Here is a 24,769-nt window from a genome sequence, read left to right on the forward strand (position 1 = left end):
TGGAGATCTACAACAGGTCTGTGTACTTAATATATGGAAAGGGGAATGAAAGAAATTGATATGAAGTCTAAAAACAAAAAAGTTGGGCATTCTATCACAGGTGGCCTTAGATGCCAGACTTCATTCTGAATGTCTCTGAAAAAGAGAGGTGTGCTGGAATTTGGCAAGTGTTGACACAATCAACTATTACAGAAAGACAATGAAGTAGTCAGAAAGCCACCACTATACAATGCTTTGTATTATCTCCTAGTTAAAAATGAATCTCAACTGAATCTGAATTTGACTGTCTTACAGCATCTCAAGAACTATTTTTGTACTCCAAGAAACATATTTACTACAGGCATTAATTATCCTCCCCTCAGCAGTGTGTTAGAGACCAGCTAAGAAACTGCAAGAATCAAGATAGAAATATTAGTGGTTCAACCTGAGCAGAGAAGACACTACATGGGATTGGGACTGCAGGAATATAAGGAGTTGCATTTGCTCAGCCACAGGTGACAGAAGACAGAGAAGCCACAGAGTAAGTTAGACCAGTTTTTAGGGTAGGCGACTCAAGTCTGAACCATATTGAGTTTGCAGTGCCAAGGGGACATCCAGGAGGCTATATAACCAGCACACAGAAGAGCACAAAACGCCAGGGTTCTGGGCTTGTTACCAAAAAAAGGCAAATCATCCATATGAAAGTAAAAGGTATAAATATGAGGAGGAAAATGGAAGGCATTGATGCAGAAATGTCAGAAAACAGCACCGTAAAGCTAATACTGAACCTAGGAAATTTTGTTTGTATACTCTAAACCAAGGGTCAGCAAACTTCTGTAAAGGGTGAGAACAAATATAAAAAAATAAACAGGGTTATGTTCCAATACACCTACATTTATGGACACTGAAATTTGAATTTCATAAAATTTTCACATCATAAGTTATCCTTCTTTTGATTTTTTTCCCCAACTACTTAAAAATGTAAAATTCTTTCCACGCTCACAAACCATACAATACAGGCGGCAGCTAAACTGGCCTGTGAGCCACAGTTTGCGGACTCCCTGCTGTAGCATAGAACAAAGATAAGAGAATTGGATTAACTGTCCTTTTCCAAACTCCTAAGGGCAGTTTTTCCTTTAAATATATTAATACCTTACCAGACATTCCTTAAATTTGGTTGATTTCCTTAAATTTGGTTCCACTAAGAGAGAACATGTGTTGACATCCCTGTTGGGTAAGAACATTGCCTTTCACTAAGAAGAAGTATTCTTTATAAGGAACAGAAAAATTATGCTTGTACTACAAATACAGCAAAGGCAACTGAATGAAAATTATTACCTTAGAATTTGTCCCTCATTGCTTTCAAACTCTTTGTTTCCTTTAAAGTGATTTTGTGATCTAAAGGTGAGAAGATTCAATAGCAGTCTGCACATACATTCCCAGATTTTTAAAAACCTATAAACATGAGTAACGAATGTGCGGGTCATGAGTAACAATTAAGAAAATAAAAATTAGTGCAGAAATGTCAACTTCCGACAAGCAGTCTTAACAAATACAAACCACATCTGGTGAGGAAGGATTCCTTACCCCCAAGCCACTCCTTGTACCTTAGCTGTAGCTCAGGGGCAGGAACAGGACTCCTTCTTCAATCACTTGCTGCGGCAATGAGCTGTAACCCAAGAAAACTTTAATACCAAATGAGAGTATAACATTGCCCACAAGGCTCAAGTCTTTCATTACTGGAGAACTATTTTCAGTTGTCTGGTTTCAAGCAGACAAAACACAAAGGGTGATTATTAAAGATACAAGCTAAGCTGTTCAAGGAGGGCCCAAAAGAAAAAGACTAACTTCTCCAGCTGACAGCTAGAACAAAGAGGTTTCCTTTTGAATTTTTGTCTGCCACCACCTGAGAGCAGAAATGTCACTATTTCCTCATCATCAAATGTTGCCAACAAGCCAAGCTGCAATGACCTAGGTTTGGCCAGTCCCACACTTGAATTCATTATCATTAGCACTTTATGTCTCCAAAAGGGATCTCAAATGCAAACATTCTGTAGATATTACTTTCAGAGGATTCTATGGTGGAAACAACTCTAGAACAAACACGAAACTGTTGCCAGTTTTTCTCATCAAAAAGGCTTTAGTAAAGAAAAATAGAAGACTCTTCACCGCACAATCAGAAAGCCTACTGCTTTCTATAGGAATTACAGAAATTGTAGAAATATTCAAGGATTGGAATATCACTACACTTCTATTTCTAAACTTGTAAAACCCAGGTTGTAAGTTAAACTCAGATTACAACATAAAACTCTTCGCAAAGAACTATTTCAATGACTGATTTTAAAATTTAAAATATAATCTGCTTTCCAATGAAATTTAAAATGAGAGTATTAAACATAAAATGACCAGTGAAATCTGTTTTAATGGAAAAGAACTCAAGATTTCCAAAGTAGCTCTCTGCTATTTTATTCCTATTAGAAAAGTATATACGAGATAAACAAACACTATTTTGTTGTACACATGTGCATTCATTTAGCAATTAAACTAGTTATTATTTAAACCACTAATCTTTAATTCTTCATGTAAAAATTCCTGAGTAGCCATGGGAAAACTTCAGGAAAAGATATTTGCTCAGGGTTTTCACAACTTTAAACATGCCAACTCTGAGAAACATACTAACACATGACAATTAAAATGTTCCTAAACTTAAAAAAAAAAAAACTTCCTAAGCAAAGCAACCACAGAATATAAATGTTCTGCATAGATTTTTTCATCTCAAAATTCTTCAAAGTAAAAATTTTATACAATTTACACAGCTTTTCCTAGGCTTTTCTTACACAGCACGTGGCTTTATCATTCACATATTGGCAGCTGGCTTCCGCCTAACTGAAATTAAATACCAATCTTTAAAATCTAATTTCAAGGTGAAATGAAAGGACATCAGCCATTTTCTCAAACTCGCCAGAGAAAGGTCCTCAGGAGTCAGTGTCAGACCTCACCCGAAATGCATCACCCCTCCTCTCTCTACTTGAGTGTTCCCACTGCACGAGGACAAGGTGGAGGTGAAGAACGAACTCTCCATCTCACAGGTAGGTAGTTTCTCAGTCGTCAGAAAACTCCGATGCTACCTGATAGAGGTATATCAAGATTCCAATCTTTTTATTCTGGAAACCCTTCTATAAATATAATCTAAGAATGATCTAAGCAACGAACCATCTTTTCAAATGGCTTTAGTCATCACCTTTAAAGGCCTGGTTTCACAACATCCATTACTTTACCATTTCTAATTTCAGAATTTAGCCACACTTTCACCTACTTTTCATGCTAAATTAAAAGTCGGGGAGAAACAAAAATATGACCACTTTTTTTTATATACACACATTAAAACAAACTTCAAGCTAAATGGCACCTGCCAAGTAAATTTGGTCTTGGAAGGACTGGTAACTGACTACATTCATGAATGTATAAACTGGGAAATGCAACAAAAACAGACTCCTTTAACTTCCAGTTGCAAACTGAGAAAGAACACAGCACTGGACATTCTAAGGGACTGATCAACACAAAATTGTATAGCTGAATAAGGACTCGTGCTGTATGCTACACCCTGAAATCTGTCAACGGAAACTCCCACAAGTGACTGTACTACAGTGCACTGGGTCTCCGCTCCACGAGATGCTGAGCCTCAACACGGTATCGTGTGTTTTAATTTTAAAAGTTCTTGTTTGCTCATTTTTAAGGAGCCCAGCTAGGAGTCAAAAGAAATAAAATAGGGGAGGGGAGAGTAACATACTCCAAAGAGACTAGGAATGCTCTTCAGGCTTCCAGAGTACCACAAAAAAGAAACAAAGAGGAAGACCTCTCTGGGAATCCAAAAAACAAAACGCTGGAAAAAACACAGTCTCAACTTCCATGTCTCCTGTTAAGAACTGTCAACATAAACCCATTTCCTCAATTCCAAGACACACATAAATGGTTGGTTGTGGGAGACCGGGGCGGGGGGGGGGGGGGGGGGGGGGGGGGATAAACCATCACCATTAGAGGGGGTTTCAGAATCTAAAAATATGAAAAACATGCAACTTGGAATTGAGAAGTTACAAGAGGCTTCCTGCAGCAGAAACAAACTGCCACAGACTGGAACGGAGGTTTCCCAGGCCTGCCAAAGGTGTTCAAGCTCACAAATGGCATTTTGCATTACATACCTAACGTTCACTTTCTCATTCATTTTCCCAAGCATCGATGCTATTTTAGAATCCAATTCCTAAACTGAAAACAAAACTGTTCAAAACCAGAAGTCTGTTTGTTACACATTCACAACCTCCTCCAAAACTAGTTTTATGGGGGGGGGGGGGGAAGGTGTTTTTGCTGTTGTTTAATCTTACTTTTATTCAGGTCAAGGAATTCAATACAACTTCACCACTGTTACAATGTCCTATCAGAGGCCACGGAGGCCTCCTCCTCCAGGGAGGAGCTCACCTTGATTATCTGCTAGTGGGTCGCCCCACCCCCTTGAATGTCAAAGAAACTATTGAATTATTTTCCCCAAACTAGCACTAAAGTAAAAAATGTTTGCGCCACATACAGGAGCATACAAAAAACAGAACACAAAAAAATACATAGAACATGGCAAAGGCAAAACGTTTAATCTACTTGGAGCCATGTGAACTACCCAATGTACTTGGCAGCTATGCTAAAGACAAAGTGCAGCGTTTTCATCTCAAAGGTTTATGGAATGAACAAACATTAGGTCTATACTCGGACTCTTTAGCGATCACCTGTTTGGTCCCAAAACGAGGTAAAATAAATGTCAATAAAACACGTTTCCCAAGCTCTATGGTATCGCCTCAGAAGCACAGATTAAAGGGCAGGGCCTAACCAATTTCTACATAATTAAAAACGTTTCCTTTTAAAAAATGTGCTTTTTGTCATCCCTCGTTCCTCGTCTCTTTAGGCATAATGTCTCAGCATGGAGACAGAAGACCCGGGGTCGGGGGGAGATACTCCAGAGGTTCAACAACACAATCCTATCTTCTTCCAAATTCTGATAGAACGAAGTTGGGGACACAACGGCATGCCTGACCAGACTCTCCGGACCTGATCAAGAGGCACTGGTGTCCTCTCCCACTTTATAGTGTGCCAAGACTGTAACAACTTCCTACCGCTCCCTGACTGCCAGTTTTTCTACAGAGGTTGGACCATGATCCCAGCCTTAAATAAGCTGAACCAAACTTCATTGAATAGCTACTCCTCAAAATTGACCCAGAGCGTGATTATCTAGCTGTAGACAGCTCTGCTTCCCAAGTTCAGACGTGGTACAGGTTTTATTATTTTTTTTTTTTTTATTATACCTGGGCTTGGGGGTGGGGGTGGGGGGCACACACCACACTCTACGTTACCGAATTCACGGGAAGAATGGGGATTTCGGCGAAGGCCGGTGGAGTACCTGACCCAGCACAGAGGACGAAGAGCTGCCTTCCGGCCGCGGGGCCCTGTCCTCGGCCACACCATCACTTGCAATGAACGGGCTGCAGGTTCGCTTAGCATCCCTCCAGACCTGAAATTCCCTACCTCAAGAGCAATCAAAAGCAGGGGGAGAAAAAATTTCTTCCGGAAGGCGCAAAAAAGGCCACAACTTGGATGAATGAAACCGGGCTAAGGGCACCCGGAGCAGGATTTTCGCTGAAGTCAGAAAAAGAAAAGTCAAAGATTTGTTTAACGTGAGACCGGTTACAAACGCCCGTGGTCCAGATAACTGCACAAACACGCTGTGGAGGACGTTTTATTGAGCGCGGACGGCTCCGGGGCGGCCGGCGGGCGCTAGTGTGGAGGCGGGCGGCGGAGCGGGCGGCGGCGGCGGCGGCGGCGGCGGCGGGACCGGCGACGAGGCAGCTTCGCGACGACGGGAGCGGGGCCGGACGCTCGCGCGTGTCCTCCCGCGGACCTTCCAGGGACTCCCGCGGCCGCCCCGCCCCCCGCCCGCCCCGCCGGCCGGCCGCGTGCGAGGCACACCCTCCCGCGGCCGCGCTCCCGCGCGGGCACACCCCCGCCTCCCGCGCGCACGGGGCCTCGCCGCGCCGGCCGGCCCACGCGCGCCCCCTCAGCGCGGACGCCCGCCGCCCGCAGCCCGCCCGCGGCCCCGGCCTCCCCCCGGCCGCGCGGGGAGGGCGGGGGGCGACGGCCTAGCGGCTGGGGGTGGGGGAGGCGCCCGCGCGGGAAGGCGGGCTCTGGGGAGGGGGGGGAAGGTCACTTACCCGCTGCATGGCTTTCAGGATCAAAGCCAGCTCGTAGCGGGGCATGCCCGAACGCTCCGCGCGCGGCTCCGGACCGAGCCGGTTCACGGGACGCAGGAGGGGAGGGAACCGCGGGGGCCTGACGGACTGCTGGGCCGGAAGGCTCCCGGGCGGCGAAAGCACGCTCCGGCCGCGCGAGCCCGGGCTTTAAGGCTCTGGCAGCTGCGCAGACGGCCCGCCACGCCCCCTCGGCGCGCCCCGCCCCCCCTCGCACGCCCGCCCCGCCCCCTCCTTAAGGCGGCCGCGCCGCGCCCCCTCGACAGTCTCTTTCCCCCCCAGGCTCGCCATCCCCGCCGGGACACCCCCGGCCCCGTAGCCCCCGCGTGGGGGCGGCTCCGCGAGCCCAGCCAGGAGGGGCCAGTACGGGCCGCACTCCGCCTCCGACCCTGCCGCCGCCGTTCCAGCTACCTACGGTTCTCGAACCAGCTGGAACTTTCCATGCCTTCCGTCTCATCCTGGGCGGCGGGCGAGCGTGCGCCCTCGTGTGCGCGTGCGCTAAACAGTGCGGTCTCGTCCGTGCGCGCGCCCCTCTCCCGCGACTTCTCGGCGCGGGGGACCTTTTAGGCGTCCACGCTGCTCCGGGCGGGGTCGCGGCTGGACCTGGGCTCTCCCCGCCTCTGGTTGCGCAGGGGAGTTCCAGAACGTTCCGGCCAAGGACTACGGTTCTGCGCGCAGGGAATGCTTGGTGCATGCACCCTGCCCCTCGCGCCCCCTGCCCACACCCGACCTCACGCGGCTGCAGGCGCGGATTCCCGGGTCCCTTCCCCTGCGAGGTGGGCGCAAGGCGCAGACCGTGAGCCGCTGCGCGCGGGGTCGGGTCAGGCCCATTCCTCGCCGGCAGCCTGACCTTGGCAGGCTGCTGCGGAAAGGGGATGTGAAGGGCACCTACTTCCCAGGACCGCGATGCCTTTGAGTGAGCTGATGCACGTAAACCGCTGACAACGATGCCTGCACAGACAAAGTGAGGCGCGACACAGGCATCTGTTGTTGTGTGAGCCCGGTCTGACCCACGTGTTGTTGCCAAGGGCAGACTAATACTTTGGCTCAAACCGATATTCTTTAAATGTTTGCTCAGTGTTCATTTAGAGGACCAGCTGAGAACTTGGAAAGCCGTTTAGTAACCGTCTGGGAGCCTGAGCGTGCTCTGGAGGGAGGAGAGTCTCGTGGTGCATTCCCTTTACCCCCAAAACAGGCACGCAGGGCTCACCTTTCCCTCCAACCATTGGCTGTACTTTCCCTGGCAGGCATTGTATAAAGTGCGTTTTCTCCAGCGCCACTCCTTAGAGACTGAGCGTGCGGCCATTGTCACCCCTGCCCATGCTTGTCCCATTAAAAGGGCCTGTAGGTGAAATGTTTGCCTTCAAAGTGCTTTAATGATACGAGGTAAAACTTACTGAGCACTTACTGTGTGTCAGGCACCACGCTAAGGTTTTTACATGCCTCTCCAAAAATTCTTGCTTTATGAGGCACGTACTATTATTAACTCCCACTTTAGGGATTCAAAGATACAGGCACGCAAAGGTTATGTAACTAGGCCCAGGTCAAACAGTAATAGAGAAAATTTGGATCCACATAGGAAGGCTGAGCCCATACTTAGTCCAGCCTCTGCCTGTCTCCTACCACACAGACTAAGGTGTTAATAATAATATTATTTACCAGGTATTCCCATGTAAACTTAGAGTCCCTTTGTCACTTTATCCAGAGACCTTAGTATTTCCCGTAGCTTACCTCCCAGCTCCCACCAAAGATAAAGATGATTTGAACACGCCTACTCTGTGATATTTGGGTTTTAACATTTTCTATTCTTGCGCTTCTCCACAATCTGTATTCTTCCAAAGAAAAACTACACAGGCATTAATACAAATTACCTGGTTAGCGCTGACTAATTTCACTGTTGGTTAAAAAAAAAAAAAAAAAAAGAATATTATAAATAAATTACAGAAGAAAGCAAAGAATTTTTGAACCTCTAGAAGTGAGATACAGGTGTTCCAAGATGGTCCCTACTTCAGGTGTCCCTCCTGTTATCAGCCACATATCCCATTTTGGGAATGAGAAAACACAGACCCCAAAGTAATATGCCAAGCCAAAGGCCAGGGCACTACCACCAGTTGACTTCAACTTTCAGTATTTCCTCTTGGAAGCTCCATAGTTTTTCCTAGCTAATACCCAGGGATGAGTGAGGAGGGTCAATTGGCATAAGGAAATTAGCCTGATTACATAATGCCTCAACACAGCATCCCCAGCCTTCCCGATCTGGTGGCTGCCCACAGGCTCACTCCATTTCTTCTGAGAAGAAGAGGAAAGGCAAGCTGCCCTGATTTGCCCCCTTCAACTTCTTCTTTTTTAAAGCACAGCACCAGAATGCTCATGGGTTCATTATAAAATGATAAAATCCCAAGGAAAGCTGATGCAAATTTAGTGTCTTCCTGTTATAAGTACAAATTTAAATTCACCAAAAGATTCTTTGAGTTTTGTACTATGTATGTAAGGCAGCATTTAGAGTTATAAAATATCACTGTAGTAGTTAATGTATTAAAATTACTCTGGTACTTAGGAATAAGCTTAACCAAAAAGACAAAAAATCTGTACGCTAAAACTATAAAACACTGATGAAAGAAATTGAAGCAGTCACAGATGAAAAGATATCCATGTTCATGGATTAGAAGAAGTAATGTTAAAAAGCCCAGACTACCCAAAGTGATTTACAGATTTAGTGCAATCCCTAGCAAAGCCCAATGACAATTTTTAGAGAAATGGGGAAAAAATTTTAAATTCATATGGAACCACAAGAGAATAGTGAAAGCAAATCTGAACAAGAAGAACAAAGGTGGAAGGCATCATACATCCTAATTTCAAACTATGTTACAAAGCTATAGTAATTAAAACAGTAGGGTACTGGCATAAAAACAGACATATAGACCAAACAATAGAGAACCCAGAAATAAACACACATGTATGGTCAACCAATGGTCATCTGATTTTGACAAGGACCTAAGAATACACAATGGAAAAAAGACAGTCTTTTTATTTTATTTTATTTTTAAGTTTATTTATCTTGAGACAGAGAGCATGAGAGGGGGACAGGCAGAGAGAGAGAGAGAGAATGAGAGAATCCCAAGCAGGCTCCACACTGTCAGCACAGAGCCCAACACGAGACTCGATCCCATGAACCCGTGAGATCATGACCTGAGCTGTAATCCGAAGTCGGACACTTAACTGACTGAGCCATCCAGGCGCCCCAAGACAGTCTTTTTAATATATGGCTTTGGGAAAATTGGATATCTACATGCAAAAGAATGAAATCAGACCCTTATCTTACACCACACTCAAAAATCAACTCAAGATAGACTAAAGTCTTAAATATGAGACCTGCAACCATAAAACTCCTTGAAAAAAACTTCTTGATGTTGGCCCTGGTAATGATATTTTGCATGACACCAAGAGCACGGGCAACACATGCAAAATAGACAAATGGGACTACATGATATTGTAAAGCTTCTGCACAGCGAAGGAAATAATCAACAGAATGATAAGGCAACCTACAGATTGGGAGAAAATATTTGCAAACTATATGTCTGATAAGGGGTTAATATCCAAAACATATAAGGAGCTCATACAAGTCAATAACAAAAACAGCAACAAACAAAAATAATTACCTGGTTTAAAAATGGACGAAGAAAGGAGGACCACCAGGTATGTGAAAATGTGCTCAATATCACTAATCATCTGGGAAATGCAGATCAAAACTACAATGACCTAGCACCTCACACCTGTTAGAATGGTGTCAGGAGTTATCAGGTGTTGGCGAGGATGTGGAAAAAAGGAAACCCTTCTACGTTGTTGGTGGGGATATAAATTGGTGCAGCCACTATGGAAAACAGTATGGAGACTCCTCAAGAAATCAAAGACAGAACTCCCATATGATCCATCAATCCCTCTTCTGGTTTTGTATATAAAGGAATGGAGAGCCGCCTGGGTGGCTCAGTCGGATAAATGTCCAACTTTGGCTCAGGTCATGATCTCACAGTCCAGTCCGTGGATTCGAGCCCTGCGTTGGGCTCTGTGCTGACAGCTCAGAGCCTGGAACCTGCTTCAAATTCTGTCTCCCTCTCTCTCTGTCCCTCCCCCCATTTGCGCTCTCTGTCTCTCTTTCAAAAATAAATAAACATTAAAAAAATTTTTTTAATAAATAAAGGAATTGAAATCAGACCTTGAAGAGATACCTGTACTCCTATGTTCATAGCAGCATTATTCGCATTAACTGAGCCATCAAAGTAACCTAAATGTCTGTGAGCAGATAAAGAAAATGGGGTACAATGGAATAGTAGTCAGACTTAAAAAAGAAGGAAATCTTGCCACTTGAGATAACGCGGGTGAAACTGAAGCACAAATACGGACCCAAAAAGGCAAATGCTACGTATCACTTACATGAGGCATCTGAAATAGTCGAACTCGTAGAAGCAGAGGTTCTCATAGCCAGGAGCTGGGAGAAAGGGGCAATGAGGTGAGTGAAATTAGTGAAAGAATCCAAAACTTCAGTTATACAAGAAAAAAATTATTCCGCCACATAGCGTCTCCCAAACATTTTATATGGTATGGATTTAAGGTTTGGTTAACCAGACATCTTGATTCATCTTCAAGTAAGGCTTTATGAGAGACAATAGAAAAGAAGAAATAAGGACAGAAGTTGAAATCCAACCCTATTTCTACAAGGTAACTTCAGCATATGCCCTGGGGCAGTTTAATCATTTTTTTTTTTTACCTTCTTATTTTATATTACTGTATAATAAGGCTTTACCTTGAGCTCACACAAGGTCGTTAATTCTCAAAGATATGTCAAAGACAGGCCTCCTTCACCTAAAGACAACTCTCAAAAAGTGAAGAAATGTGCATGTGTTCAATTAATGGAGAAAATGATCCCACAGTCATATTTTAAGCTGTCAGTCATCACTCTCCTCAGCCTATCATCTTCTCCCTGAGGAAAGGACGCCGCCATTTCTCTGCCTGACGGCTCAGCGTCTTTGTTCCTCAGCTGATGGCCCAGACCCAAGCCACATTTCAAACTTATTTTGTGTTTAATGTCTTACTAGTGAACTCACGTTTCTTTAAAAAGAAACAAATGTTTATTTTTGAGAGACAGAAAGCAAACAAGGAGGGGGAGGAGCAGAGAGAGGGAGACACAGGATCCAAAGCAGGCTCCAGGTTCTGAGCTGTCAGCACAGAGCCCCATGCGGGGCTCGAACTCACAAGGCACAAGATCATGACCTGAACCCAAGTGGGTCGCCCAACAGACTGAGCCACCCAGGCGCTCCTGAACTCTGGTAGTTCCAAACCCCCTTGCACACACCGTCACCCACCCTTGTAGACTGTTATAGGGTCATCTCCCACATGACATTGGCAGAGTGCCCTCCGGCGTGAAACACTTTGCGCAACGTACATATGTTGTTAGGTCAGGCATTTTTGGAGCTCTTTTGATCCACTAATTTCCTAATCATTTTTCTAATTTTGATCAAGAAAGTTTTTAGGTGGGGGAGATGGCTCAGATTTGGGCTCCACTTTATAAGAAAAAAAAAGTGAAGCAAAGGTTGCCTCAATGGAATGTCTCCTCACTTTCTCCTCTGCCTCCCCTCCCTTGCAAAAAAAAAAAAAAAGTGAGATCTTTTTTAGGAAAAAATACTATATTTTTGAACTTTAAAAAAACAAAACCCTTGCTGCATCTTCACTTAGGGAAGAGCTTAGTTTTTCTTCTGACGTTGTTACAACGTCTTCAACAGCCGACGTTGGGGGACGTTAATGTTAAATGTCAATAATGTCGGAGGTGTGAAACAGCTCTATGTTCTTGCTCCGCAAGTGCAAAATCCGGAACGCACCTGGAAGGAGTTTAGATTCAGTAAAAGGAACAAAGGCTGTGAGCTGAAGACGTGCAGGGAGACGAGGAAGCATCTGAAGGGGTCTTCAGGGGACGAGGCTTCCCCAGGGGAGGTGCTGTATAAAGCGAGCGGGAGCACCCAGCAAAATAAACTAGGGGGCCGTCGCTCAGGGTGGGGCCCAAGACATGTGCAAGCCAGGCCTGCTCAGCAAAGAGCAGTTTTAAGGCTGGGCATGAACAGGCAGAAGGTAATCAGACCCTAACGGATTCAAAGGGGCAAGTGCAGGGGCTGTGTCAAGCTCAGAGGGCGTGGCACAGGCCGAAGAGGGGATGGGGGCTGGCAGAAGTTGAGGGAAGGGGTGTGAGGGGATAGAATCTGTAGGAGTTGGTGACTGATTGGATACTTGCCCGGCAGCTGGTGAGGCAACAATGGATCCCAGGTTTCTCTTCAATAGACATTCTGGACTGACTTTCCTTGGTTCTGGTCCCGCCTACATGTGGTATTTCCTCAGCTCCTAATTCATGAAACTTCTATGACAATTCAACGTATTAGCATTTTTTTCTCAGGGTGTCTTAGCTTCATAAATCTTCACAGCGAGATTATAATCTTCTGAAAAACTGACAGGGTATCTTTCATTGCTCTAAATAGTCTCCCTATTCAGGGCTTTAACCCAAAGAAAGAAAGCGATAGTCCTAAAGCCTGTGAGGATCCACCACCTGAATGATCTGGCCACCCAAGGAATGTTGAAAATTGGGTGTCATGACACCGCTAGTCAACACTTCCTGGTAAGAAGATCAATATACAAGTATCATCTCAAAGTCCAGCCCTCTGTGAGGATCATCTCGTCTGTGTTGCTAGGGTTCTGTTGATTCGTGTGGGGGCGAATGCCCTAATTATAAGAAGAAAGGCTTGCACAGATTTGATAAAAGGAGCAAAGCCCATCGGCATTAAATTATATCCAAGAGTTATTAACGCAGCCCTCCCATTGACTCAGGGTCAAAACAGAATTGTGTCCTTGATCTGATCCGAACTTCTTTGGACTTTCCTTTTACTGAGGCAGATGACAGGCGGGTATGAGCATGTGGGAGGCAGAGGGGATTCCAAAAGACAATATATTTGGGAAGGAAATGATCTTTTGCAATGGAGACATTGTCTGGGAGGAAGTCAAACCCCTCAAAAGCAGCTATCAGGAAGATTTCATACTTTAGAGCCTACCAAGTCAGGATGTAATATTTTAGTATTAGATAATCTCTATTTTTTTTTCAAATTGCCCATATTAAAAAAAAAACAAACTTAATGGCAACAATAACAGCAGCTATCTATGCTGCCAAAAGGAAAAAAAATCCTACGCGCAATTAAAATTACAAGGTAGTTGGGAGCTATCCGATGATACCTCCTACAATAAATCATCTTGAACTTTCAGCCTAGGGTTACCAAGACCTGAAGAGAATACGCAGGAAATATCTTGGGAATTTAGCTCCCAACTTGAATAAAGAAGTCCACAACTTAATACTAAATACATAATTACTAAGAAAATATTAAACAACCATGTTAACCCAGTGCTCCTCTATAATATAGCAAATGGAACAAGTCGTTTTAGTAATTAAAGAATCATTACATATAGTGCTATCATTAAATGATTCCTGAAAGGGAATTCCTAAGGGGTTAGCTTTTGCAGTGATCAGTTATTTACAAATTCTTTTTTTTTTTTCTTTCTTCCTCTGCCCCCAAAATGTTCAGCATCTAAATGAGAGGGCCTTTGGGACCAAGGATGACACTTTATCTTCAATCCATAATATGCCTGGTTGACAGTAGAGAGCAGCCAGATAGGAGAATCTCCTCCTATTGTTAATGATTCGGTGATTAAGAAACGGCAAAGGCTCTACATGCAGAAAAGAGGGCCTTTGGTCTGACAGGAAGATCACCTTCAGGCCTGGGAATTGGTGCTATTAAATTTGACTCCAGCTGGAGGCCAACAGCTGCAAGCCCTGGACAAGTGCCACAGGCAACACTCTAGAACCAGGAACCCTTTCTTTGCCCACCTCACTGCCACCCATCTGGGTACTGTGAGGTATATCCCCACACTGAGGCCGTAGGATCTTTCTGAAAACGTACATCTGATCCAGTTTCTCCGCAGCTTAAATACTTCAGTGGCTTTTCCTTTGCACTGAAGGTAAAGTCCAAACTCTCAACAGGGAGCTGGTTACAAGGCCCTTCCTTCTGCAGTAGCCCCCCCACCCCCCCACCCCGACCTACACACGCCTACCTCCATCCCTCTCGCCACTCCTCAGTGTCACTCCTTGGTGTTCGCAACCCCTGAGCCCTGTGCACACTTCCCCTTCTGTCCTTTGTCTTCTGCCTGGAACACACTCCAGGCCCTTCCCCAAGTTACGGAGTGTAGTTGTGGCTCATTTATTTTCATCGCTGAAGCTACTCTATTGTCCAGCTAAACCGCTGTGTATCCGTTGGGATGGCAGACATGGTTGTTTCCTTCGTGGGTGGCTTTAACCAATAATAACGCTGGGAACATCTTGTCCGCATAGACGGGTGCATATAGGTACATGTGCAGAGTGGAATGCTACTCTAAACTTGAAAGTCTGGATCAGGTGCCCCTCATCTGTGTTCTTTTTAGCACCTATGCTTACTCCATCATCACATGAACCACACCGTGTTACGGCATGCACAGGACAGAAGCGAAAAGATACAGCTGAGATCCCCAGCTGCTGTCCCTCTGGATCCATTGCTCTATTAGTTCTGAGGCCACATGTCCCTCCGGCTGCTCCCAGGTTCCTTTCTCTTATACACAGTACTCCTCTGATAGGTGACTTGGGCTCAAAGACTTCGCAGTGACCTGAACAAACCCTTCTTGGAATTGTACGACAGTCCTCTCCCCTCTGGCCTTCCCCCTTTCCTGCACAGATGTCAGACCTGCAATGTCTTCCCCCAGCCTTCTCTGCTTCCCTCCCTTTGTCCTTCACAGGCATTTCCTCCAAGAAATCTCTTACCTGTCTAATCCTGTCTTGGTGTCTGCTTCTTAGAGAGCCCGATCTAACAGCGTGTCTATCTCTTCATTACCCTGTGGCCTTAACAATTAATACGTAAATTCTCAAAAAAGAAACTCTTGTGCCCGCAGTGCCAACCGGAGGGACTGATATGTGATAGATGCTGAGTAAATATTGGAGAATAAGTGAATATAAATAAATAAATAAATGCCTACTCCATATGAACATGTTTCTGGCATCATCTTGAAGGCAGAAGAAAACTGCTTGGCCCAACTCTAGTATCTTCCTTCTTTCTTTCTTTCTTTCTTTCTTTCTTTCTTTCTTTCTTTCTTTCTTTCTTTCTTTCTTTCTCTCTTTCTTCCTTCCTACCCTCCTTGAGAGAGACAGAGAGAGCGAGCATGAGCGGGGGCGGGGGGCAGAGAGAGAGGGAGAGAGAAATCCCAAGCAGGCTCCGCACTGTCAGCACAGAGCCCGATGATGCAGGGCTTAAACTCACAAACCAAGAGTCAAAAGCTTAAGACAGCCACCCAGGCACCCCACCTCCCTTCTTTCCGTGGGCCTACTCACAGACTGTGCTTTCTACTTAAAAGGTGCTGCCAGTGTGCAATGACAGACAAAGGAACTAAGATCTCACTTTCTCTCCATGAGGGAAGGGCAAAGTCTCCCATTAGGTCATTGGCTTGGGAACATCTCTTTGGCACCTCATTCCATATTTCAGAAGCTTCTGATCACAACCCCAACCAACCAGACTTGTGTCACTGCCACGTGGCAAAGAGAAGGGGCCTATGGTAAGTGGCCTTTAGGATGGTCTCCTATGATCTCTGCCTACTGGTATTACACTTTATATAATTCCCTGTCCTTGACTGTGATCCACATTTAAAAACCCTGAGGAATTGTATACAGCGGAAGTGATAGGATCTGCCTTCTGAGTTTACATTATAAAAAGACTGGAGCTTCCATGGGTTGAGAGTCAGAAGACCTAAGTGTAACCTTTCTCTTTACAGGGCCCTGGCCAAGTTATTTTCTTTTTTAAACTCTTTTTTTAAGTTTACTTATTTTGAGAGAAAGAGAGCATGCTCACACGCTCACAAGTGGGGGAGGGGCAGAGAGAGAATCCCAAACAGACTCAGCACTGTCCATGCGGAGTCTGATGCAGGCAGGGCTCGAACCCCACAAACCCTGGGAGCGTGATCTGAGCTGAAATCAAGAGTTGGGTGCTTAACCTACTGAGCTACCCAGGCACCCCCTGGCCAAGTCATTTTCATCTCTTTATGTCTTAGGTTCTTTATCCGTTGAATGGATTAAGTAATACCTAACTAATTATGATTAGTTTATGTGGGAAATTATATAAAAGCCAACTTTTATATAAGTTGACTTTTATATATATATAAATATATATATGTAATATATGTATGTAATATATATATGTAATATATGTAATATATATATTTATATATATGTAATATACATATACATATGCATATACATATATGTATATATATGTAATATATATATTTATATATATATTTATATATATATGTAATATATGTAATATATGTAATATATGTAATATATATATTTATATATATATAAACTTCCATGGGTGAGTACTGTTATCATCCTCATTTCTTTTTTTTTCTATTCATACATTAGACATTTATCCATACATTACAATTTTATTTTTGTGGAAAAAGTTGTTTAACAATCACTGAATTTCTAGGCCAGGTTCAGGTACCTGAAGAGCCTTTATAACTAATTTATATTGTCTAGATCCAAGGTATGCTGCAAACACGGTCTGGAGCAAAATGGGAAATAACATCTTTCTAAAGGCAGGCTGAGAAGTTCTAGTCCAGCCAGTTAAGATGTTTCCTTTTTCTGGTAGCAAGGCTGACTCATAACTGGCCACCATTCACAGGTATAGCCAAGAAAACAGGGTATAGACCACCAAAAACAAGACCAACCAGTCCACCCTGTGTTATGGTACAGGTTTCACAATTCAAATCACCTGTATTCAAAGGTAGATTTACAAAACCTTTGTAAGGTGCATGCGCAGTCAAAAATGGGATCACTGCCATTGGTAAGCCAGCAGCTGTACGAGCCTGTATCACATTGAAGATGCGTCAAAAAAGACTATTTGCTATTAGACCATAGAGAGCAGCATTAAGTGCAATATATACTGATCCATGTTCAAATAGATTCCTTTCTGCTTCTGGGAGGTGGTTAATTTTTCTGGTTATGATACTGAAAATTAAGTCTTCCTTGACAGTATCATCTGGTTCATGACATTTCAGCTTGAGCCCTGTGCTCTGCTCACAACCCTCCTTGGCACGCTGGGGTTCACGCCAACCTTTGCTCGACTAGCCTGAACGCAGCCATCTTTTCATACAACTCAGCAGTAAAAAGAAGAGAGCTAGTCACACGTTCAGCAACCTGGACGAACCTCAGTTAGGCCAAATGAAAGAAGCCAGACCCCTCCCCCGCAAAAGAACCCATACCAAGTGATTCCTTTTAGATAACATTCTAGAAAATTCAAACTACAGTGGCACAAAACAAATCAGTGGCTGCTTGAGGCAGAAGTGAAGAAGAGGGATTATAAAGGTGAATGAGGAAATGTTTAGGGATGATGGATATTTTTATTGTCTTGATTAGAGCAATATTATCGTGCATGTATACCTAGGTCAAAACTTACCAAATTATATACTTCAAATATGTGTGATTTATTATGTATCAATTAAACCTCAAAAAACCTACAAAAATCTAAATCATTCACATCATTATTATACTCAGGAAAGCCATTCTAGATCATTGTTCTGATATATCTCTACTCTCTTCTTACCCTGCTTCCCCTTCCCCAAATTCCTGAATAAGAGGTGAAGACCACACTCACCTCTGGCATTCCCGTCAATTAAGAAAAAAAAAAAAAAATAGGTCCATATGGAAAGAATTTTAAGTTTTACAGGACATGCAAAGAAGGGTAAGAAATACTCCATGTCTTTAAGAAATTGTAATCTACGCAGAGAGAGAAGCTATAAGTATGTTTAAAGCTAAATTGTCTAACGGGGTTTAAGTGTCAATTCTAAGAAATAGAAAACATCTAAAAGGGGAGTGATAGGGGCGCCTGGGTGGCGCAGTCGGTTGGGCGTCCGACTTCAGCCAGGTCACGATCTCGCGGTCCGGGAGTTCGAGCCCCGCGTCGGGCTCTGGGCTGATGGCTCAGAGCCTGAAGCCTGTTTCCGATTCTGTGTCTCCCTCTCTCTCTGCCCCTCCCCCGTTCATGCTCTGTCTCTCTCTGTCCCAAAAATAAATAAACGTTGAAAAAATAAATAAATAAAATAAAATAAAATAAAATAAAAATAAAAGGGGAGTGATTAACTGCCTAATGAAGAGTCGAGGCAAAAATTTCCAAAGACACATGACTTCGGGCTGGGATGGCTTGGGAATGTTTCATGTAGGATGTGGGATTTGAGCTGGAATGTGAAGAATGGATAACATTTGGATAGATGGGAGGAGAAAAGAGAATAAACACAAGATGCTTTGGTGGGGTCAGAAAATGGTGACATTGAGTGAATAAGTCTGACAGGAGGAAAGGTGTCACAGGACTTAGCTCTACAAAAGTGAGACCAGAGTTGGAGGGTCTTGAGTACCAGGTAGAGAGTCTAAACTCTCAGCCTATATTTCATCTTAACAACAAGAAGGAAGAGAGCTTTTCGTTGTCAGAATCATTCAGCAAAGAGCGTATGAGCATATATGAGGAAGGTGGAAAGGAGATAACTTGTCTGAATGGACTAGTCCCTCCCAATCCTGAGACACTGGTCACAGATTCATCGGCTTTGAAAGCGTCCAAGAGGTAGCACTGGATATTTGTTCGATCATATCTGGGTTCCTCTTGGAGGTGGTGCCTAACTTCCATGCCAGGGTCAACAGGGACAGATTTTCCCCTATTCCACCAAGTTCAGCCAGCAAATGGAAAGTGATCCATGTACAACCATCAGACTCTCTCTCATGATTTTGAGTCCTGAGTAAATGACTCAGTGACATGAGGAACAGTTAGAGGTCACTCGTCATGCTCACCAGACCCTTCCTTCTCAATGGCTGTGGTTATACTTCTTGCTAACCAGCACTCCAAAGTTCTCTTGGTTCCTAACCAGTTCTCTAGTCTCTGGTCAATTCTGAGATTCCCCCAAATATTATTCCTATAAATTTCACTTTTGCCTAAGACTGTAGAGTCTGTTTATGTTACTTGAAGCCAACAACTGGGTCAACGTAGAACTCTTTACATCTTAGCACTTCAGGCCCTGCATAAACCTGTTGGCCTTAGTTCACCCCCTTAGGTCCATACAGAACAAGTCTGTCCCCTCTTTCACATGAATTCTTCTTATGTCCGAAGACAGCTCTCTGGCCTATCCTGAACCTTTCTTTCCCTGGGCTGTATGCCCTGTGTTCCATTGGGCACGCATCAACTCACATGGGCTGGATTGCTTCACCAGCCTGAACAGTTTTTCCAAGGGTGCTCAGCTGTTCACATTCAGACCTTGGTGACTTGATAAACATTTGTTGAATGATGGCTACAATTCCTCTTGTAGGAAACAGTCATTCGTTTTTGGTTTTCCATGCAAAGGCTATGTTATAGTTGGGGTATTGGTTCAACGACTGAAATAAATATAAAAGTAACATTGACTTATATAAGATGGTTTATTACACGGAAAGATCTAAATTTAAGTAGGGCTGGGGATCCAGGCTTTTTCCAGCTTGTTACTATCCATTTATACCCATTTATATTCATTTATAACACATGGCTTCATCTTGCGGTCTAGCATGGCCATTCCTGCATCTAGCACCATGTTCACATTCCAGAAACAGGAAAGAAAGGGAGAAGAAAAGTCTTGCGGCATTCCTTTTAAGGAATGTTCCAGAAGCCATCACCTCTACTTATCTTCCATGAGTTGGAACTTAATCCTAGAGCTTTGCCTTGCCTTCTTTTTAAAAAAAATTTTTTTTAAACATTTTATTTATTTTTGAGACAGGGAGAGACAGAGCATGAACAGGGGAGGGTCAGAGAGAGGGAGACACAGAGTCTGAAACGGGCTCCAGGCTCTGAGCTGTCAGCACAGAGCCCGACGCGGGGCTCGAACTCACGGACCGTGAGATCATGACCTGAGCCGAAGTCGGCCGCCCAACCGACTGAACCACCCAGGCACCCCTGCCTTGCCTTCTAAGAAGGGCTGGGAAATGTAGGTTTAGCTGAAAGAGGATGGTAAACTAGCAGTTTCTACCATAGACCATACAATGCAATTTAGATATCTTCCAATAAAACACTCCCAAGTATAAGGAGATGCTACACAAGTCACAAGTAGCTTATTGGCTGTAACTTTCTTATATTCAATGTTGGGTATTTTGCAAGTGGCTATCAGGCTAGAGTTATGCTAAGAATTGAGCTTTAGGTAAATTGGATTCATGGATTTACCAGCACACATGCCTTGGACTAGTCCGTGTACTTATAACACAAAGGTCAGGTCTACACTGTAAAGTTCCTCCAACTGAGACAATCAAACAGCTATTTCTTTTGAAAACAAAACCCACAAATTTGCTTCACACAATGAGTTTAATATGTGTTCACACAGATAGTATTCTTTTGCTTACAAGTAATACAAACTGACTGTAGTTTGTTTAGAAGGGAGGGATGAATTATTATAAGCGCACCAGATGTATCACAGTACTCAAGGCAATGCGCAGCTGACTGGGCCTCTGGAACAGACTATAATTAAAATGCTCTCCATCTTTTATTTCCGTCCTTCTGCCCAGAAGCTTTATTCTTCTTTGTCTTAAAAGACCCCTTTTCTCCACTCTCCAGTCTGCACAGTAGACAATGGCTATTCCTAGCTTCTTGGTCTACATGTAATCCCTCAACCCACCCAGAGATATCTGAGGCTGTCCTTCAATTGCCATGTTTATTAGCCTTGGTTGGGTTAGTGGTCCACCTTGGGCCAATCAGCCAGGTCTAAAGAGTAGGCCAAGAGGCTCCTAAGTAGCTCAGTGAGTTAGGCATCCGGCTCTTGAATTAGGCTCAGGTCATGATGCCTGGGTTGTGGGATCAAGCCCTGCCTGGGGCCCTGCACTGAGAATGGAACCTGCTTGTAATTCTCTCTCTCTCTCTCTCTCTCTCTCGCTCTCTCTCTCTCTCTCTCTCTCTCTGCCCCTCTCCCCTGCTCTCTCTAAAATAAATATTTTTTTTAATTTTTTTAAAAAAGAATAGGTCAAATCTTATCTTTATGACAGCCAGCAGCTACCTCTGAGCCCTGTAGGTTTAGAGAGTTACAGGCAGGGAAAAGTAGTTTCCAGCGAAGGGAAGGCTAGACAGGCATCTCAACAGGCATATCCTCCACCCATTCATACGTGGAGGATTGTCATGAGCGAAATGAAGTTTAAAAATGTAGCTATGAGGTCGGTGACACTCAAGTTAGCAGCATGATGCAATGCGGCTGGGGAAGAAACTATGTCGGCCTCAAGACTGTTTTGGTTGTAACCGAAACCCATCCAAAGGCTCTTAAGCATATCACTCGAGATATTTAATACCTGAAGAAGGCTTTGATGTACGGAGGGTCACCTCTAGTTACTTGTTTTAACTATTACTCAAGTTGTCAAAGGTGTATTATTTTTTAAAATACTTTATTTTTTAGAGTAGTTTCAGGTTCACAGCAAAATTAAGCAGAAGGTAGTGAGGTTGCCCATAAACCCTCCTACCCCCACATTTGCATGGCCTCCCCCATTATCAAAGTCCCACACCAGAGTAGTACGTTTGTTACCGTTGATGAACCCACATTGACACATCATCACCCCAAGTCCGTAGTTTTCATGGATATAGTTCACTCCTGGGGTTGTATATTCTGTGGGTTTGGACATATGTATAATGACAGTTATTACCTGTTACAGTATCGTACAGAGTATTTTCACTTCCCTAAACATCTTTTGTTCTCTACTTATTCATCCTTCTGTCCTCGCTAAGTTTTGGCAATCACTGGTCTTTTAACTACCTTCATGATTGTGCCTTTTCCAGAATGTAATATAAGTGGAATAATACAGGATGTAGCCTTTGTAGTTACAACCCGAAAAGCACAATCCATGAAAGAAAGAACAACCTGATTTAAAAATAGGCCAAAATCTTTTTCGCAAGAACACAGGTGTCGTGAAAACCACCACTAAACCTGAACCAAAGTGGGAAAGGAAAAGACTCATATCAACGTCATTGTCATTGGACACGTGGATTTAAGGCTGCCACTGCCAGTCATCTGATCTACAAATGTGGTGGGACTGACAAAAGAACTCTCGAAAAGTTTGAGATGGAGCCTGCTGAGATGGGAAAGGGCTCCTTCACGTATGCCTGGGTCTTGGAGAAACTGAAAGCTGAACATGAACGTGGTATCACCGTTCACAGCTCCCTGTGGAAATTCGAGACCAGCAAGTATTATGTGTGCATCACTGGTGTCTCAGCACACAGAGACTTTATAAAATACATGTATAAAAAATGTGATTATAGGCACATCTCAGGCTGACTGTGCTGTCCTGATTGTTGCTGCTGGTGTTGGTGAATTTGAAGCAGGTGTCTCCAAGAAAGGGCAAACCTGTGAGTATGCCCTTCTGGCTTACACATAGGTGTGAAACAACTAATTGTTGATGTTAGCGAAGTGGATTCCGCTGAGCCACCCTATAGCCAGAAGAGATACGAGGAAATCATTAAGGAAGTCAGCACCTACATTAATATAACTGGCGGGGGCGCCCGGGCGGCTCAGTCGGTTGAGCGTCCGACTTCTGCTCAGGTCACGATCTCACAGTTTGTGGGTTCAAGCCCCGCGTCGGGCTCTGTGCTGACAGCTTGCTCAGAGCCTGCAGCCTGCTTCAGATTCTGTGTCTCCTTCTCTCTCTCTGTCCTTCCCCGATCCATGCTCTGTCTCTCAAAAATAAATAGATGTTAAAAAAAAATTTTTTTTAATTGGCTACAAACCCAACACAGTAGCATTTGTGTCAGCTTCTGGTTGGAATGGTGACAATGTGCTGGAGTCATGTGCTAACATGCCTTGGTTCAAGGGATGGTAAGTCACCCGTAAAGATGACACTGCCAGTGGAACCACACTGCTTGAAGTTCTGGACTGCATTCTGCCATCAATTCATCTGACAAGCCCTTGCATCTGCCTCTCTAGGATATATACAAAATTGGTGGTATTGGTACTGTCCATGTGGGCCAAGTGGAAACTGGTGCTCTTAAACCCGGCATGGTGGTCACCTTGGATCCAGTCAATATTACAACTGAAGTAAAGCCTGTTGAAATGTACCACGAAGCTTTGAGTGAGGCTCTTCCTGGGAACATTGTGGGTTTCAACGCCCAGAACGTATCTGCCAGAGATGTTTGTCATGGCAATGTAGCTGGAGTCAGTAAAAATGACCCACCAATGGAAGCAGCTGTCTTCACGGCTCAGGTGATTATCCTGAACCATCCAGGCCAAATCATTTCTAGATACGCACCTGTGCTGGATGGTCACACGGCTCACGTTGCCTACAAGTTTGCTGTGCTGAAGGAGAAGATTGATCGTTGTTCTGGAAAAAGGCTGGAAGATGGCTCCATGTCCTTGAAATCTGGTGATGCTGGCATCGTTGATATGGTTGCTGGCAAGCCTAGTGTGTTGGGAGCTTCTCTGGTTAGCCTCTTTGGGGCCATTTTGCTGTTCCTGACAGGAGACAGACGGTTGCTGTGGGTGTCATCAAAGCAGTGGACAAGAAGGCAGCTGGAACTGGCAAGGTCACCACGTCTGCCCAGAAAGCTCAGAGGCCTGAATGAATATCATTCTCAATACCTGCCACCCCAGTCTTAATCAGTGGTGAAAGAATGGTCTCAGAACCCTTTATGTCAATTAGCCATTTAATTTTATTTATTTTTTTTTAATTTTTTTCAACGTTTTTTATTTATTTTTGGGACAGAGAGAGACAGAGCATGAACGGGGGAGGAGCAGAGAGAGAGGGAGACACAGAATCGGAAACAGGCTCCAGGCTCCGAGCCATCAGCCCAGAGCCCGATGCGGGGCTCGAACTCACGGACCGCGAGATCGTGACCTGGCTGAAGTCAGACGCTTAACCGACTGCGCCACCCAGGCGCCCCATCCATTTAATTTTAATAGTAAAAGACTGGTTAATGATAACAATGCATCGTAAAACCTTCAGAAGGAAAGGAAAATGTTCTGCGGACCATTTGTTTTGTGTGTAAATGTGGCAGTTTTCAGTTATTAGTTTTTTTTTTTTTAATGAGTACTTTTTAATGGAAACAACTTGATCAAAAATCTGTCACTGAATTTCAAGACCCATTAAACCAAAGGTTTAATGAGAAAACTGTATCTTCTTTTGGTCAACACTGTAACTTCATGTAGTACTATTCAGGTAAAAGATTATGAGTTGCCCATAACCTATTTCTGGTGTTATCTTATGTCAAAACTCAGAATTTGGGTTAACATTTTTTTCTGGATGGGAATTTTTTTCACCTTGTCTGAGGGAGAGAAGTCATCTATTTAAGAACATAGTAAAAAGCTATGGGGAAAGGGGATCTGTTGGTGCAACATATCATAGCTTAGAACAGATAAGCAAAGAG

At 44.0% G+C, this 24,769-nt stretch overlaps 2 protein-coding genes and 2 pseudogenes across 3 annotated transcripts in view; 1 reads left to right on the forward strand and 3 right to left on the reverse strand.

Moving 5' to 3' along the window:
- The window catches only part of SLC5A3 (solute carrier family 5 member 3), a 29,822-nt gene extending 23,488 nt beyond the window's left edge, over positions 1-6,334 (reverse strand). The window contains 1 exon segment of the mRNA XM_043593666.1: positions 6,228-6,334. The gene's annotated coding sequence lies outside the window, so the exon portion shown is untranslated.
- MRPS6 (mitochondrial ribosomal protein S6) overlaps positions 1-6,972 on the reverse strand; it is a 67,389-nt gene extending 60,417 nt beyond the window's left edge. The window contains exon 1 of one of the 2 annotated variants that reach the window (XM_043593668.1): positions 6,679-6,972. In XM_043593668.1, the coding sequence (XP_043449603.1) occupies positions 6,679-6,957 (279 nt within the window). In that variant the 5' untranslated portion in view covers positions 6,958-6,972. Of the gene's footprint in view, positions 1-6,227; positions 6,327-6,678 lie in introns of those variants that run through there. The other variant, XM_043593669.1, reaches the window with a different exon arrangement.
- Positions 6,973-16,801: 9,829 nt separating this feature from the next.
- On the reverse strand, positions 16,802-18,034 carry LOC122492256 (annotated as a pseudogene).
- Positions 18,035-21,611: 3,577 nt separating this feature from the next.
- LOC122492257 lies at positions 21,612-24,063 on the forward strand (annotated as a pseudogene).
- The last annotated feature ends 706 nt before the right edge of the window (positions 24,064-24,769 follow it).

Source organism: Prionailurus bengalensis, chromosome C2 (assembly GCF_016509475.1).
Source record: "Prionailurus bengalensis isolate Pbe53 chromosome C2, Fcat_Pben_1.1_paternal_pri, whole genome shotgun sequence".
NCBI lineage: Eukaryota > Metazoa > Chordata > Mammalia > Carnivora > Felidae > Prionailurus > Prionailurus bengalensis.